Source organism: Zootoca vivipara, chromosome 5, assembly GCF_965207765.1.
Source record: "Zootoca vivipara chromosome 5, rZooViv2.hap1.1, whole genome shotgun sequence".
NCBI classification, from domain to species: domain Eukaryota; kingdom Metazoa; phylum Chordata; class Lepidosauria; order Squamata; family Lacertidae; genus Zootoca; species Zootoca vivipara.
This window is the reverse complement of record NC_142588.1, coordinates 56667363-56686313: the sequence shown is the minus strand read 5'-3', so window position 1 is coordinate 56686313 and position 18951 is coordinate 56667363. Positions and strand designations below refer to the sequence as shown.

The 18951-nt window shown below is 41.2% G+C and overlaps 1 protein-coding gene across 3 annotated transcripts in view; it reads right to left on the bottom strand.

Moving 5' to 3' along the window:
• Nucleotides 1–18951, bottom strand: part of ARHGEF4 (Rho guanine nucleotide exchange factor 4) — a 160378-nt gene that overhangs the window by 77180 nt on the left and 64247 nt on the right. The window contains exon 1 of one of the 3 annotated variants that reach the window (XM_088670726.1): nt 6723–7180. The exons of the other annotated variants lie outside the window; for them this stretch is intronic. Within the exon in view, the coding sequence (XP_088526852.1) occupies nt 6723–6915 (193 nt within the window). The 5' untranslated portion in view covers nt 6916–7180. Of the gene's footprint in view, nt 1–6722; nt 7181–18951 lie in introns of those variants that run through there. 3 annotated transcript variants of the gene reach the window in all.

Here is an 18951-nt window from a genome sequence, read left to right as displayed (position 1 = left end):
TCCTCCATGAGAGGTCTAGAGGGTGGCAACTCAAGAGTGGACTTTTTCTATGCCCAAAACTGGAAAGAGGAATGGCTCCAAAGAGAGATGATTAGCAACTGAAACTGATGAAATACGCAGAGATGGGGAAACTCACCGGAAGATTAAGAGATCAAGACAAGAGACTTTTTTTAACAGAATGGGGATTTTTTATTATGTATATGAAAACAAATTGTAAACAAGTAAAAAGGTTAGCAGGATTGACATAAACACAAACAGTAATAAATTTAAAGGAATTACAAAGGATAAATTTGTAAAAAGGATAAATTTGGATATGCAGTAAGAATACAATAGAAAAATAAGTAACCGCAGAAGGGGAGGGAGGGAAGTCGCATAAAATATTATATGATTTGTGTAGATTTATATTCATTGTTGAAGGATGGAAAATGGAAAAACTGAATTTTATTTTATTTATTTTTAAAAAAGTGGGCTTTTCTGCAGTGGCTCCCCGCCCTTCATTACACATCTTTAGGCACCAGGCAAAAACATTCCTATTATCCCAGGCCTTTGGCTAATTAAACCATCTTTGGCCTTTTAAACTGGGTGTTGTTGTTGTTGTTATGCTATATATTTTTGTGTTTTTATAAAAGCAGCGACCATTTTAGGTGTTAAATTGCCACACAATCACTGATGTGTTGGTCCTTTTGGACCTGGAAGAAGGCAGAACAGGAGCAGAATGGAGGGAAGAACGTGGATGGGGCAACGCAGAATGGGGCAGGGCATGCTAATACACACTCTGCTGACATGGGGGGGGGGGAAGCGGGAATGGAATCCCCAAGCGAAATGGATAGTTAAATTATTATTAATAATAATAGTTATTATTTTTGGTGGTGGCTATCCATATGCAATATTTCCATCTGACATGTATTTTCCTCGCCTCACAGCATACCTTTCTTGCTTAGTTTTCAAATGCTAGCAACTCTATATACCCACAGTGAAGTCTCTGACCCTTTAATTTCATTCAGTTTCAGGACTGGTGGCTCTGCGTTTATCTCACAATTCAATGCACCTTGATATAAGCTGTTGCACGTGAAGATCAAAGCTAATTTACCACAACAGAAAGAGCCCAGTTATTTTGAAGAGAGAGAAGGAATTAATAACACCCTTTAATGATCTAGAAAATTATTGTGAGCTTTCTCACCTGGAGTCACAAATGAAACGCAAGGAAAAAAGGAGATTAAGAAATTCATCAGAGTAATTTGTGATGATGAAAATGATGAATCCCACTGATGCCTTCAAACTCACAATATGTCATTTCAAGCATGAAATACAATGTCTGCACTGGTATATGCTTTGGAGCACCTAGGGATTTATTTTTGCTCTTGAAAAGGTGCTGAATGCTTCTTTCATCCTTTCTCTGTTGCATTTTGCTTCCAATTTCCTCTGAAGGCATGGCCCAAAGGCACAAGGTCAATTAAATCATACACAGCAGTCCATGGACAAAGTTCATATATCAGTGCTTCAAGGCAAGTCTCCAGACAAAAGCATCTTAAAAAGGAAAACCTCACAGACTAAACAAGAAAGATGCTAACCACTTGTTATCAATTCTGTAACACAAAAAATGCAGCCTTGGAAAAGATAAGCTAATTACAAGGAATGATAAACCATTGCTAGCTATTTTCATGAAAGGCACCAGCATATTAGTCCCTTGCTTTGCTACCCAGAGATTCTTATCATCTGTTGACTGCTAGAAGGTCCTCAATCCCCTTTGTGACTATAAAAGCTAGGGAAGATAACCTGCAATATATATGCTATCTTTCACTGATGAGCCTGCAGAATTTCCAGGGTGTTGCATAGCAAGAACAGCAGTGAAACTATACTAAGAGCACCGAAGCCGACCAAGCACTGAGCCACAACACACACTATAAAGGGAATTGGGGGGGGGGGATGTCAAAGAAACAAGAGCACTAGCCAATAACCTGTGGCTATCCAGATGGCATTTGGACTACAACTCAAAGAATCCCTGAGCATTGGCTATGCTGGTTGGAGCTGATGGAAGTAATAAACCAACATCTACAGACTGCAGGTTCCCCACCCCTGATTTATAGCGTATCAAAAGTCACCCACTCTCATTTGCCACCGAAAACTTAGTGTGACAAACTCATTTCATTCACTATAATATCTCTAGCTGGGATAGTTCCTGAGGTTCCACAGGTGAGGAGGAAAAGCCCAAGATCTCATGCTAGTTAAAGCTTTCCTGACTTTTATGGGTCACAACCATGACACTAAAGTAATATTTTTTAAAATGTATCAAGTCATAAATGTATCTTTCTTTACATTAGGCTCTGCTACTCTACAACTGTACATCTTCATCTGATTTTCTGCCTAAATAAATTAAATGACAATTTTAGCCACAAGTTCTTGTACCCCAAACAGCCTTGTTCTGCCTGAATAAGCTCTGCAATGTTACCTTCATGAATGTGCATGAATAATTCAGTCAGATTTCCTATTTCACTTGATTCTGAAATGCCATGATATACCTACACCAGCAAAACTGCATGCCTTCATCTGCCCCAGCTGCAACGAAACATGTCTCTCCCATATCAATCTCTGCAGCCACAGCAGGCACGCAACTCTCCAATGGTTTGACTTCACCCCTGAAGGTGCACTCTTCCATTGTCTCCCGAGACAGCTGGGTGCCAACAAGATAGGCCTCTGATAAATCTAGCTTCCTTCTTATGATTTGAATTCATTATTCTCGGAGTTATTAAAATAAGTATTATTTCAAATGACACTTCACCAAAGCTTTGTATTGTTGTACTATAAATAAACCCACTTCCTGTTCCCAATATACTCAAGAACTGCATTTGCCTTATTTAGTTTCATCATGCAGTTGGCTCCTATTCAATTTTGACCAACTAAGACAATCATTTCCTTTTGGGTCCCTAAACAATAGCACAGCTAAACATTTGAATTCATCTCCAGATGCATGAAGCAGGGATGGCCCTACCATTAGGCAGACTGAGGCAGCTGCCTCAGGTGGCAGATGTTTTGGAGCCAGTGAAATGCTAGAAGCAAAGAGTTGTGTACACTGAGTAGTTCACCCTGCACACCATAAATTAGCTTATTGTTCTTGGATATGTTAGAAGATGCTATCTCATCACCAGTGTTGAAGTAAGATTTAGCTGCCATTCCAGTCAGCTTCAATATGCGGCAATGTGGGGTTGGGGGCATTTTGCCCTTTGCCTGAGGCAGAAAAAATGGTCTAACCCTAGAATGCCTTTACATTTCATGGAACTGATTTTCACTGTGTTCCTGTTACTCAAATTTGTGAGGTTTTCCAGTGTACCTTGCATGTCTTATTAACTCCTCCTCATCTGACATTTCCTAAACTCACTTGATCGAATCAGTACACTGAAGATAAAATCAGACACCTAATGGGGGATTTTGTATTTAATGTTCAGTGACGCTTAATGTTTACCAGAAACAATATATGGTTATATGTGCATGCACACACTGAGCACACACATAGACAGAATTGAAAAATCATAAAATCAATTTGTTTCATAATAGTCCCATAATGTCATAAAAATGTAAATCATAAAGACTGCTTTATTATTTAATTACATTTTACATGTTTTCTAGCTTTCAGAACCTCAGGCTCACTGCCTGCATTACCAATACATTTTCAGTAAATGCAATATCCTATTAATGAGCTAAAGAAATCCCTTTTCATGTTTAACTGTTTCTCCCAGCAGATCCACAGAGCGCCAATAAAAATGTTAATCCTGCTTCAACATTTTCCCATTTAGAGTTATGGTATTGACAATGTTTTATAAAACATATTTAGAGCTCTAGGTAAGGGCCTGGTACATAGTTTCACCATCATTCTTTCTGTTTCAAATACTGGGTTTTTCAAGAAGGGTGTTTATTATGAAGTCAGTGCTATTCATGCATTCAAGTTTTTTGCAGCAGCCACATGCAACTTCGTGGACTTCACAATGCCAGTCTCTCTCTCTCTCTCTCTCTCTCTCTCTCTCTCTCTCTCTCTCTCACACACACACACACACACACACACACACACACACATTTAATCCTGATGTACTCTTTCCTTGGAAAATCCAATAAGTTAAAAAAACACCTGTTGTCAACAACCTGTTTGCGATATCTGAATGACCCACTTACAATATTAAGACTCTGTCTGGAAGCAGCCATTAAAAATATGGAGTTGTTTTCCTTCTGGCTGTCTTTGCTGTTTAATTGCTTGTTCTATTCACCATAAGCAAAATAGATTGAGAAATGAATTCTTTGAGAAGCTTGTCCTTTAAGAAAAATGTCAGTCACCAGGAGTCCTTCCTGTGTCAATGTTCATGAGGCTTGGCAAAAACTGTGCTGTAATCCAAACCTCAAATGCCTTGAGCAAACAGAGCGTGGCAGGACAAGTATTAGTTAAACAATGGCATGGCAAACATTCTCTCTCTCTTTTTTGGAAAGGGGTTGTTGTAAACTACCACTGGAAGAAGCATTCTGATGAAGAGACTTCTCATTTCCCCCATCCCTCTGGGTGGGAATAGGATGGATGTCAGATCTAAGTCAATTTGGTAAAACGACAGTGAGCTACTAAAATCTTACCAGTCTCCAACAGTAGATAGCAAGAAGAGAACTGTAAATCTTTCCTATAGCTGAAATAAAGAGCCCATAACATTAAGTCAAGCAGCCAGCTACAAAGTGCTGCAATTCTTTTACCCAAACTGCCAGCATGGTGGCCCTGATTTGGATGGACCCTATCAGGAGCTGTAGAAAAGCTTTAACCCTTTACCCACCACTGCAGGCTAAGCCTGGCTCAAAGGCCCCACATGTGCAATTTGCATGGATGGAAAAACTCCCACTTGCTTATTTTTTCCTATGCATGTTGCAGGTGCAAGGACCATAGCAGGAGGCAAAGGGTTAAAGCCCCCAAAGTGGCAAGTTGTGTGGATGTTTTTAACACACACCAAAAAAAAAACCCTACGCTTAAAGGCACAGCTACATAACTAACATAGCATGTTATTTTGCCCTGAGCCAGTGGTCCTTTGAGAATCTCCCTCAAATTCCCCCCCAAAAAATTTCACGAAGCCAATTTTCAAACTAACAGGAAGGAAAGTGAAGATTTTCTTTCCCTGTGTGTGTCCACAGACCCTCTAAAGCCCATCCACGGACCTCCTAAGAACCCTACCCTAAGGCATCCTTTGCTTTTTAGCCCAAAGCCACAGCAGAAACACAAGCACTGCTAAGACCTTATCTCTACTGCAGAATACACATCAAGTGCAAGGTAAATCTTGCATTATAACTCCAATACAGTGAGACACCACATATCAATGAATAGCTTTCACTGAGTTATCAGACAGCTATAAAAACAGGGAAACAAACTGGATTGCTCACTCAGAAAACATCAGATGATAGTCTACCATGGATTTATTTTTCCATATAAAGCATACACACATTTGATCAGATGCACATCTTTTGCACAGGATGGAGCTATACCACATGAGCCATAACCTTTGCAAGACAAACTTATTCTCATTCCAATAGGAATCTTGCAAATCGCAACAGAAGGGTTGCATGGAACAGGATGAGATACTTTCAGGGTTCCAAAGATGAAACTGAACCTTCTATCCAATCCAGGCTTCCAATGCACACAGCAAACCTGGTGGAAAATACAGTTCTCCCATGCCAAAACTAACCAAAGGGGAAAAGTAGCTTATTACCAACTAGTGGATAATGAAACTGATGGGCAATATCGATCTAAAACAGAAACCTTTGCAGTTATCAATATCTTGATAAGAAATTAAATGTTCATCAATCAATAGTGAAATCAGAATACTGCAAGGTTCTCCCCAATATATCATGCTTACAGTTCTTACCAGTTAGAAACTGAGTTATGAAAGCTAGGAGCTAAAGGCACCTTAAACCTAGGTTGGGGCGCAACAACGGAATGTCTAGGCGCACCTTTTTTATAACAAGAATAAAAAGCTGAAAATGAACTGCGGCTAAAATATTATGTCCATTTTTCACATGGTCTGGTCCTTCCCCAGCCTATCCCCATAGTATTCTTAAGAGGGTCTCTTCTCCAGACTTCAGAGAGTAGCTGGGAGTGGGGAGGAAGAAAAAAGTCCTCCTTCCCTTCCACTCTGCAATTTTAATCTGAAATCTTAGGCGCAGTACTGCGCCCAGAGCTCAGAAACTCCTAATGAAATTCCCTGTCGCAAAATGTGCCTAGAACAATGGGAGTTTCGAACACTGGTTCTTACCTATGAACATATATGACATCACTTGAATGACAGATCCCAACAACACTGAGCCAGAACAGTGTTGGAAATGAATAATAAATAGGGACACAAATCAAACTGTAATAGGCTGTAATGCTAATCTTCCTCAATAATTTAACAAGGGGGAAAGCATGCTGCATTCTGGATTTTACAACTTCGCTGATGTGAAAACGGCACTATAAGCATCTTTTCAAAACCTTGAAATCCTTGCTTTTGAACTCTTGATTCCTGAAGTGTGATCAGGTACTTTTGCTTCTGCTACAGTCTTGAGTAGTATACCAAGCACAAGACATAGGTACAAAGCTCTGAGGTTATCTTGTTCTGCTGCCCAAAGACCATGCTGCCCATCCTCAGTTATCAAAATTCTCCATTTCTTCCAATTTTATCTCCCAAGGTCAGTGCAATATCACAGAGCAACAATTGAGCTTTCCTTACCAGAAGCTGAATGAAGACTCTCCAAGCTCCAGTATCTGGAAAGAACACCTCTCATCCCACCGCCGCCACCACACACCACTCCACTGCTATCCGAATCCGAACCGGGAGACAGCCCAGAGCTGCCACTGCTACTGCAGTTTTCTCCACTGTGTGCACCGCCAGACTCGCAGCTGGAGCATTGCTGGGTCCTCATGCAGGCAGGCAGAGGGGAGAGCCAAGAGGCTCTGCTGTTCCGGAGAAAGAAGGGAGATGGAACAGCACCGTGCAGCTACGCACAGGGCAGTGGCACCAGGTCCTGCTGTCTCAGAGCTGTGTGGGATTCCTCTCCTCTGAGTTGCCAGTCGCCTGCACGATGCAACCTGACATCATAGGGGTCCGTCAGGGAGGCTCCCTCTGTGGCTGATGAAAAAGCCTCAGCTACAGTTTGCAGAAGCCGGGCTTGCTTCTAAGCTGATTGCCAAGGCATTAAACAACCCGAGGACTGGATCACCCGAGCTTAAATTCCAAAGGGTCAGATGTTGACAGGAGGAGGCAGCAGGGGGAATGCATCTCCAAAGAAAAGTTTGAAGCATTTTGGGGGGGGAGGCACAGTGAGAGGCAAATTTCCCTGACTGCTTGCCTTTAAGCATTTGAAAAGAAATAAAGTGACAATATCCTTTGCACACATACCTGTGAATCTCCCCCCCCCCCCCGGAAAAGAATGAGACTGACAGCTAAGTAAACACGCAGAGGAATGGGCAGCACATGTTCACACTGTCCTGAGGATATCTAGAACTAGCTGGAGCTGCAGCAGTTAAAACTGTTTTACAAGGCATTGGGACCACCACTACATAATGAGGGAAATACACACGCAAAAAGATCATATCTAAAGAAGCAGGGACTGGCCCTCAAGACTATGTGATCGGTGATGTGAGGCAAAATCATTTTAAAGTGCATACATCATACCAGGGAACCTGTCACTCGTCAGGTGTTGTGGGGACTCTCATCATCCTGACCATTAGCTGAACTGCTGGGGCTGCTGAGATTTGGAGTCCAACAAGATCTGGAGAGCCACAGGTTCATCATCCCTGGTTTAAAAAGTTTCACTCTGAATGTGCAACACATACATGAGAACATTTTGTGCTCCTGGCTCATGCTTTGGCACGCAACTGCAAGTGCAGTAAGCTGTCCTAGGGGAAATAAAGCATTCAGATGGTTCAGAGTTTTTCATGCTAAGAGTACATATTTCTGTGTGAGGTCTGCAGTTCCCAAGCAGAGTTCTTCTAACAGACAGCTGACCAGCACAGGCTATGCAAAGCTACGGTAATTTGTTTTTTGATGAGAACACCTAAGACATGAAGAAATCCCCACAGCTTCCTGGGATTGCTATTTTTTTTCTGGGCAGGGCTTCTGTGCCCTTGAGACACTTGTATACCAGGAAAATTTCAGCAGGAGTACCTTTCTCATCCCTGTCTCTCCATGCAGGGAAAGCTGCTAAATGTTTGCTTTCACAAAGCCATTAAAGGCACTGGAGCTCAGCCAGAAAATAGCTGGCAGCTCTAGGACCTACAAAATCCCCCTTGGATGCACTTTCCATGTAGTATCTTTGTCAATTTACGAAAGTTAAAATAGAAACATTCTTGAAATACTGTCTTCCTGAAAAGCAAGGCACTAACTGTTGCATTTGTGATAATTCCTGCAACAGGTTGATATGATTAAAGTATGCTTCCTCCCTCACAAAAAACAACAACCACATTTTGCTGTAAAATATTAAATATGTCTCATAGACATTTGTTTCCCTCCCAATGTTAGCTGAGAGAGAGTCAGAGAGATCCCACTCCTCACAGTGAAACAAAGACAGTATAAGACTGCATTCCCTGCAAGGAAGGAATTCAGCTTTTAAATATGCAGAGACTATGAGCAAAGAGACCCTGCAAGTATTTCTTATGGGGCCCAGACAGGGATGATATACACATATCCGACATAAGCTAGAACACAGAGAATACAGTTGAAGGAGGCTGAAGCCTTAAAACCCTACAAAGGACACCTGTTTCCCATCAATGTAACCCAATTTATTTCAACTGGGTGTCCTTTTTTCTGTACATTTTGATAATATTGCACACAGACTGATTGCATTTGCAGAAGTCTCAGCAGGTTAGACATAAAGATGACTGAAGTCATCCTTGAATTTCAAGACAAAGGGAATATCTCCCATGGCTTTTTTGTTTTCTGATGAACTGTGTTAATCAAAGAACATCCTTATATATGCTCGGGAAACTTTGTTTTATTCTATTTGAAAGGTGCAAGACGTGCCCCTCACTATGTTCAAAGCAGCTTCCAACAACAATTAAATCATATCTGAAGAAGTGTGCATGCACACGAAAGCTCATACCAATGACAAAATTAGTTGGTCTCTAAGGTGCTACTGGAAGGAATTTTTTAATTTTGTTTCGACTACGTCAGACCAACACGGCTACCTACCTGTAATTAAAATATAAGTTCATGTTAAAACAAAATAAAACCAGTTAGCATTATGTCTCCTATGAAGAAAGGTTTCCCCAGCTGGAGGTAATGAAGATCTTACATATTTAGCATCATAGAAGACAGCAAGATTAATCTGCTCTGTCATGAGGCATTAATGGAGCAAGGTACAGAACAGCCCCTCTCAAACAGCAGAGCTGTCTTACATGTGGTCAAGCTCTAGATGTCTGCCAAATAGAAATACCAGCAGCCATCTGGATGTTCATTCATAATGGGTCTATGAGGGGGCATGGAAAATTCCACGGGGCCTGGCTCTTGTGACACAGAGCTAGAGTTGCTGTTTCTGCTACTACTTCCAGCCCCTGGTATTCCGACTCTGCCTTCAACTAAGGGCTCATCCACACTTTCAATGGACCCATATTTCAATCATATTGTGTACCCTTTAATTCCCCCAGGTCTGAGAGCTTTTATTGTTCCACAGCTGGGGCTTGCGAAAATCCGATTTTACCCACTGAACCAAAGCTTGGTTAAACCAAATCTCTGTTTGGTTTCCGCACATCTGATGAGATCTGATTCAGTAAGTGAGATCGTCAGGGTCCTAAAGTTTCTGAGCTCAACTACCCTGTGTTGTTCTGAGTAGCAATGGTGGTCAGGCCATTATTGTTTTTATATAGACATTTTTGATAGCCGCTAAATTACATGTTGCAGTGCTGAGCCTGTTGCTGAGATCTTGTATGCCTTGCTGCAGCAATCAAAGATTATGGTTGGTGTTATAAAATCCAGACTGGATGATGTGCAGTTGGTTCTTCAAGGTGTGCAATAGATCATCTTTTGCAATTTCACTGGGGCCTTTGGAGGGAGGGGTAAGATTTTGTTTTGGCTTTTCCTTTTCCACAGGGTTCTCAATGTGCAATCCTTAAAATGGTGGTTGCTTCTTTGCTTGTTTCTTAAAGGATTTAAATCTTGCACCGTTCATCCTGATTGACACCTTCAGGGTGGCAATATCTCATAAAAACAATAAAAAGACAATACAATAAAATTCGTGAAGCAACATATCAGCAACCACACAATACCAAACTGCAGCTCCACTGAGGTGCTCTGTCACATTCTAATTTAATTCACAGAAATGGAGGCAACATCATTAACCATGTTTCCTGACCTATCTCTCATTTATTTAATGTGGACCAAGCATGCATGGGCACATGCTTTAATTTGAACCAGGATCACAAAAGAGGGGAAAGAAATGAAAGAAGAAATAGGGCAGTGATACCTTTATTATGTATAGGATCTACAGATGTTTGAAATGCAAGTTTTCAAGTTACCCAGTTTCTTCCTCAGATTTAGATGGTTAGAAATATATATGGCAGGGAGGAATCAATGCTGCATTGTAAAGACATGAATGCAGAAGGAAGTGGTATATTAATGAAGCTGCTAATTAGATTATAAATAGCCAATGCAACTAAAATTCAAGTTGCAAAAAGTGTGACACAAAAGTTAGCACTGAGTATTTTAAATGCCAAATGTTTCACATAAAAGTATCATTTCAGTTGCCTGTTTCTGTTATTCGTGACTATCACTGCTACTAAGAAAAAAGATACAAACCCTTTTTGATGGGGACTGGCCATGCATTTCTAAAAATATAACAAGTATATACCAAATTTCATATTAACCTGCGAGACCTAGATTCTATGTCACTTCCCACAGAAACATTTTTCTTCAAAATGATTAGAAAAGCAAAAATGTGACATTTGCTGCAAAGACCGTGCTGCTGTTTCAATAGTGTTGCCTGTGGGGGGGTGCTACATATTGCTGTTTTGAAACAGGCAACCTTCCCCTTTTTTTGGAGGGGGGGGGGTTGCAACTCGAAGGAATGATAGTGTATAATTCAGTTTTCTTGTAGCATGCAATAGGAATAATGGGGAAGCAAAATGGGCCATTTTCTTGAGACTCTGCAGTGCCTGACAAACATGGCACTAGCAAGAGCCAGGCACTGAGAGAGCTGAATCACAGCTCAGGAAGAAGCTAGGGCATGGGATGTAATTGGCTAAGGTGAATGGACAACGGCAAACCAAACAACTGGGTGAAGAGGAGAATTACGGGGGGAGAGAGAGAGAGGAAAATAGCTGGGGCACAGGGTTAACAGAGCAAATGTGCGAGAGAGAAAGCATTGCATGCCTGTAAAGTCATCTCAAAGTGGATGTTTAGAAACTGGATTCTGTGTAGATGTGAATGCATGCAGATTATCTTGATTCTTTCTAATGTGGCTTCCACCCCAGGTTTGGCACTGAAACTGTCTTTGGTATCCTGGTAAATTATCTAGACTGGGAGTTGAACGGTGAATGTGATCCTGTTGGTTAGCCTCATGGACATCTCAGTGGTGTCCTTACCCTTTCCCATTCCCAATATGGCACTAACTTGCAATGGCTCCAGACACTCTTGAAGGATATGTCACAAAAGGTGATGCTTAGAGATTGTGGCTGTATCCCATGGCTTCAGGTGTGTGTAATGCTGAAAGTTCAATCTTGTATCCCATGGGTAGGCAAACTAAGGCCCAATTGCCTTCTGAATCCGGCCCGCAGACAGTCCGGGAATCGCAGCGTGGATCACCAGCATGCACGTTTTTCCCCTCTCTCCCTCCCTCTCCCTCCCTCATACGGTGGCAGCAGCACCTCCTACCTCCCTTCTCCTGGCTTCTCCCTGCCTAGAGGAGAAAGGGGGCTTTGTTGGTGGCAGCAGCAGCAGCAGCAGCAGCAGCAGCAGCAGCTCTCAAGCAGCTGCCATTTAAACAGCCCCTCTCCGGAGCCCTTTCGTGCGCTGCTCATTGTCCCTCCGCCGCTACCGCCGCAGCCAGCCCCTGTCGCTCGCAAGAAACAGGTAAGCAGTCACCAGGGCTCTTGGTGCTCTTGCATCATTTTTTCCCCAAAGTATAGTCCACCCCCCTCCACCAAGGTCTGAGGGACAGTGGACTGGCCCCCTACTGAAAAAGTTTGCTGGATCCCATACTATTTCAACTGGAGATTAGGATTCAGTATCATCAGTATGTTCTTTTTCATCACATCCCAATGTTTGTGATCAGAGGTGGACTTGATGCAAGCATCCAAACAAGGTGGAAATAGTGCTAGTTTGCCGTTCTGTGTGCAAGTAAAAATTCTAATGGGACAGATTAGTTGATTACCACTCTCTGTCTTCACACTATCTTTTCCCTCCTTTATCCTTACATGCCATGATTGGCAACTTACTGGGTTAATTAACTAGAGTCTTCCATTAGGACTCTGTGGTTATTAGAATTGCAACAAGCCAGGATCTGAAACCAAATGCACCTTCAGAAGTTGCCTCCAGTAATCTAAGTCAAATGGGGCTGCCATTTTTTGAATTTTAGTATTTTAGGGTATTTAAAATACTAATTTAGATATATTTTCCTTGATTGCATACTAATAGTTTCAATTAATGGTAATTTGATACAGATTCCACATAAGCTACATATTTTTTTTAAAGATGTACCTCCAGAGGAACCATTCTGAGACCTGGATCATCTCAGAAAACAGCTGCTGAAGATGAAGCAATTTTGCACAGTGGAATACGGCCCTCCCATGTCCTTCATTCTGACATTAGAAGAATTAAGGACAGGAAATGAATTACTTTGAATTACCTTATTTTGAAAAGGTTGCAGTTTCATTTTGTGAACTTTTCTACTGCTGAGCTAATCACATATCAGCTTTCCTTCAGCTTGCAACTTTGCCGTAAGGCCACAAATGTACCATGTTATATCAGCGAAGAAAGCTAGTTTGCAAATCCACCAACTGCCAGCCAGACTTCCTATGCCAAACGTCTCTTTTCAGTCATCAAAAAGTGACACTTTCATTTGCAGAGCTTCAGAAATTATTGGTGCACTCTTCCATGACTTGGTCACATGATGATGTTATATTACAGCACACTGACAAAGATTCCCTCCGTTTCTCCTGCAAAGTTTCTCAAATACTAGTGATTCAGTCAATGGCAGCAGAGGTAATTTATTGCTGAGAAAAGAACTTTCTTGACCTCTTTAAGCATGAGTGCCTTCCCTCTGAGACTGTTGGAGACTAATGCATCATGGCCCCACGTCTTGTCGACATTGATAGACCCCATCTGGTGATTAGTTCGCCCCATCAATTCAGCATTTTGCCTGTAGTATTTCTTGTACTGTTTTGAAACCATGTTCTTGAAATGAATGTAGTGCCGTTATTTTTGTGTATTTTTGTATGTTCTGCTATTGTTCTTTTTATGCTTGGGGCTTTAGTGCTGATTTAGTGTGTTGTTCTTGATGAGATGGTATATTTATTGCTAGCTGCTCTGAGTGTTTTTGGTTAGAACAAGATATAAATTATTTGAAATAAATACAATAGATAAATTATATGGGCATGTTTGGAACATAAGAGTGTGTGCAGCTGTTATTTATACAATACCCTTCAGTTGATCTCCCTTCAACTTATAGTATAAGACAGCATGTTAGAATTTCAAAAATACTTCCTCTGGCATCTTTTATAACCTTGCTAGCTCCTTTTGACACCTAAGAGTTGATCAAACAGTTCAACTTTGATTTACAGAGCAACACCACCACCAGTACGTCATTCACTGTTCCTTCTATACAGTTTCCTCCCAGATATAACTGTGCCCCACTAGTTCTCTCCATCCAATCAGGTTTTCATTATGTCCCATTATGGCCTCACTCAACTTGGCACATTAGCATATAAACATTTGTAATACAGTACAGTCTCTCTCTTCAAGTGTCTTTCACATTTGTGTTTTGACCTGTGGTGCTTTGGCCTCTCTGAATTGCTATCCCATGCCCCTGCACTCACAATGCCTAGATCAGGGGTCAGCAAACTTTGTCAGCAAGGGGCCGGTCAACTGTCCCTCGGACCTTGTGGGGGGCCAGACTATATTTTGGAAAAAAATATGAACGAATTCCTATGCCCCACAAATAACCCAGAGATGCATTTTAAATAAAAGGACACATTCTACTCATGTAAAAACATGCTGATTCCTGGACCGTCCACGGGCCGGATTTAGAAGGCGATTGGGCCGCATCCGGCCCCCGGGCCTTAGTTTGGGGTCCCCTGGCCTAGATCTATGCCTCCCCTATTTATATTTTCACCAATTTTATTATATTTATCCCAGAGAGATTTGTTCCGAACCGAATCCTCCTCAGCACCTATCAGCTCCCCCTGCCCCTCAAAAGTTGCTCAGCCACCTTTTTAATTTTAAGTGCCAACAGCCTGATTCCATCCAGGTTCAAGTGGAGCCTGCAGGGTGGATAAAAATCAATGATTTTTTTAAAAAAATCAAAAAAAATCGGATTTTTTTGATTTAAATCGATTTTTTTGATTTAAATTGGATTTTTTTTAATAAAATGCTTTTTGAGGAAAATATATTACCATCCAAAGGTTATTCCATCATGAAATAAATATTAGTTTTTTAATTATGTAGAATAAGGTTGTATATGTTTAATTTTTTGGGTAAATAAATTCCATTAATCTATTCACAATGTCATGCTCTTCCAGAGGTTTTTGTAAGATTATTGCGCATTTTCTAACCCTAACCCTAACCCTACAAGATATTATCACAGATGCTTGGTTTACTTTTGCAGTTCTCAAAACTGAATTTGACTCAACAGAGATCACATGCCTCTTCTTCACAGCAAAAATGTTATAACATGAACAGAGTTGAGAAAAAGACCTTAATCCTATTGTTCTACAAACCTATGAATACAGAAACAACCCCTTCAGTGCTAAGTTTCAAGAAGTTCAGTGAATAGAATAGAAACAATATTTTTCTGATTGTTTGGAGTGGACAGTATTTAAGTTTTTCATGTGTAGGCTAGGCTGACAGTCTAAGTTTCTTAAAATATATTATTTTGTTTAGCCAAATTAGTTAACAAACATGGATGTTTGTTTAAGCAAATAACATATGCTGTAATGTTATTGTTTCAGTTTAATAAATCTATTTAAATTGTTATTATTAAGGTAATGATTATTTTTAAGTTGTCCAAATATGAATAACCCATTAAACTGGGGATAAAAAACTAATATGAAAAGTTGTTATTCTAAAAATCTTCATCTACTTGCATATTAAAGTTATACCAGGAATAATTAGTCTTTATGTAGAAAACTATGATTTAAATCAAGCCTTACTGACTAGTGATTTAAATCGTGATTTAAATCGTGATTTAAATCAGATTGATTTAAATCAAATCCACCCTGGGAGCCTGGCCCTTTTGTGCAGGCCTAGCTTGTCCCTGAATGTTCCACAGTGAAATCTAAACCCCTCCTCCCTACATCATCATTTCATCCATGCACAAAGCTGCCCCATCTAGCTGCCCCTGCGTGTGGACCAGTAGCATTTCAAAGAAAGCTACCTTGCAGGTCCTGGCTTTCAGCATCCTTCATAGCCACCTAAATTTTGCTTCTAGGACCTCATGACTACTTTTCCCCATGTTATTGGTGCCAGCATGCACCACAAATGACAACTGACATTTTCCTATCTCCCAGGCTACCTAGACAGCAGGCAACATCTACAACCTTTGCAACAGGCAGGCAATTCTCCCTGTGATCAGTACGCTTATGACACACCCAACTATCCTAATGATCAAATCATACACTACAGGATCCCTCCACCCTACAAAGATGTAGAGGACAGCTGCTCATCCTCCAAAAATGGTTTCCTTCTAAGGGATTGTTTTCCTATTTCTCAGAGCAATGTAGGGGAGCTATTGTCGTGGGAGTGGGACACAACTATAATGTCCTCAAAGACTTCATCCACCAGGCCCTCTGCCTCTCAGCTAAATGTTCAGCCTTCCTCTAGTCCGATATGCCTATAACTGAGCACTGGAGAGAGTGAGGAGAGAGAAACAGCTCCTCAAAGTACAATAACTTTATTTTAAAAAGTGGAAGGCCACCCCAAACTGCAGGGCGTTGTTGTGAGGTGAGAAAACAGCATCTCTTGTGTTTTCTACTTCTCCTTTTTAAGGGCAACACGAGCACTTCTGCTTGAGTAGTACAGTGAGAGAACGCTTAACTTCCAAAGATTTATTTAGTTAGTTAGTTCATAATGCCTGTCATTTTATGCTGTTCAGTTTCCATTATGTGCCATTTTTGGGCTAAGTTGCTGTCTTTTGTTCCAGTGTCCTGAAGCTTGTGAATAATTCCAAAGGTTCTAGCTAAGGTCACAATATTCAGTTGCAAAATATTATGTGTATTCCAAAAGTTATCACTTCTTTTAATAGCATCCCTTTCCAGGATAACATCAGCGTTCTAAAACCTGGGGCACCACCTATTGGCCAATCTCCATATATATTTCAATTCTGTTAAAATAGTCTAATTCTTTCTCTTCTAAACAACTTCAGATGAAAAGGTAACATAGAGCTGAAACAACTGCAATCAGTTCTGTAGTAGAGCTGGAGAGAAGGCAGAAATAGTACAGCTAACTCAGCAACCCTAAGAAGCTTTTAAGAAGCTTAGAAAGCCTCCTGGGTTTTTGAGGAATAAGTAGGCAAAGGGTAGATCATCAACAGCAGGGGTCAGCAACCTTTTTCAGCCGTGGGCCAGTCCACTGTCCCTCAGACCGTGTGGTGGGACGGACTTTTTTTTTGGGGGGGGGAAATGAACGAATTCCTATGCCCCACAAATATCCCAGAGATGCATTTTAAATAAAAGCACACATTCTACCATAGCTGCCAAGTCTCCCGTTTTTCGTGGGAAACCCCCGGATTTTAATCCGTTTCCCGCTGTTATCCCGAATAGAAAAAAATCCTAGAAATCTCCCGGATTTCCTACCTGCCAGGGAGGCTCCATTTTGGGTGCCGCTCTGCCCAGGTCTGGGCACCGGAAATTGGGCAGAGCGGCACCGGAAGTCACTTCTACGCATAGAAGCGACTTCCGGTGCCGCTTTGGCCATGTCTGGGCACCGGAAATTGGGCAGCGCCGGCACCAGAAGTTGCTTCTACGCATGTCTGGACATGCGTAGAAGCAACTTCCAGTGCCACACCGCTGCTGATCCCGCATTTTTCAGCGGGAAACTTGGCAGCTATGCATTCTACTCATGTAAAAACACCAGGCAGGCCCCACAAATAACCCAGAGATGCATTTTCAATAAAAGGACACATTCTACTCATGTAAAAACACACTGATTCCCGGACCGTCCATGGGCCAGATTGAGAAGGCGATTGGGCCGCATCTTAGGTTGCCTACCCCTGATCAACAGCATCACAGATAATGAAAGACTGGGAAATTTCACTACTAACTTAAGTCATTTTGTATAGTAAAGTCCAAATACAGTATCACTGTAGGTCACTGAGAGAACACACCCTTGAGCTGGAGGAATTAAGAAGTGGATTTCTGATCTCTTGTTCTTCCAGTATTGATTGATTGCATTTATACCCTGCCTTTTCTCTAAGGTGCTCAAGGTGGTGCACATGGTTCTTCCTCACTTAATCCCCACAACAACCCTGCGAAGTAGATTTGGCTGAACAGCCATGACCGGCCCAAGGTGAGCTTCATGTATTAGTGGAGATTTGAACACTGGTCTTCCAGGTCCTAGTCTGATGCTCTAGCCACTACACCACACTTGCTTTCATTCATTATAGTTCATCATATTTTTGTCTGTTGGAAAAGATGCAGTTAATACATTTCCCTGCATTCTAGTTTCCAATGAGGTTCATTAAAACACACATTCTGTTATTTTACATGTTATCATTTAGGCTGCATAGCATTTGAGGTATTTTGACAATGGAAGTGCATGTCCAAGGATAACAGTAAATGCATAATGAGAACAGAGCTGAAAGCAGGACACTGTCTTCCATTTTTTTAAAAAATGTTGGTGTATTTGGAAGGGTCCAAATGGCATAAAGATGTTTGCTAGGGAGAGTGAATATTCTCCCATTGCCAAGGCAACCAAGTTCATGTGCAACTTGGTTGCCTCAGCAATGAGAACATTAACTTCCCACACCAATTTAAACCTAAAGAAAAACTTCACTTTATTTACCCGCAATAAGATGGCCACCTATCCAAATTAGATTGGCTTGGTGGCTCTGTAATATCATTGTATTCCTTACCCAATCCTTATTGTCTGAGATCACACAGAGAAGGCGAAATCCTATTCCCTCTGCTGTTAGTACCACAACCCCAGCACTAGCACAGCAGAGCAGAGGAGAAACAAGAGTTTTGAGTCACTGTGCTATACTGTGCAGTCAGAACAATCTACTCATGATGATACCTATTCTGGTAATATCCTGCCTAGAGTACTGTAATGTGTTACACATGGGTACATGGAGTTTTCCCTTAAAAGAGAAACTGGAGGTTCAGTTAGAGCAGAACTCAGCTGCTAGAATTCTGATGGGCACCTTATTTTGGAAGATCAACATTGGCTGCCTATCCACTTTTGAAATCAATTTACAATGCTGGTGTTTACCTTTAATGACCTAAACAGCTTAGGACACAGCTACCCAAAGGAATCATTTCCCCATACTAGCCTGCTCAAAATGCCCTCTTTAGTAGAGAGATACATTATGTTGACACAAAGGAAAGGGCCTTCTATCTGGTGGTACCCAGACTTTGGAATGCCGTCCTTAGAGAATATTGGGATTGTACTCTATGCTGTTCTTCATTTTTCACTTTGTCTTGTTGTGCTTTGTTATGGTTATTTGCTGGTTCTAAAATATATTTATAATGTTTGCTGAATTAATCCTAGTCACACTTTTTGAACACCACCTTGATGAACAGCAGTTAATAAATTT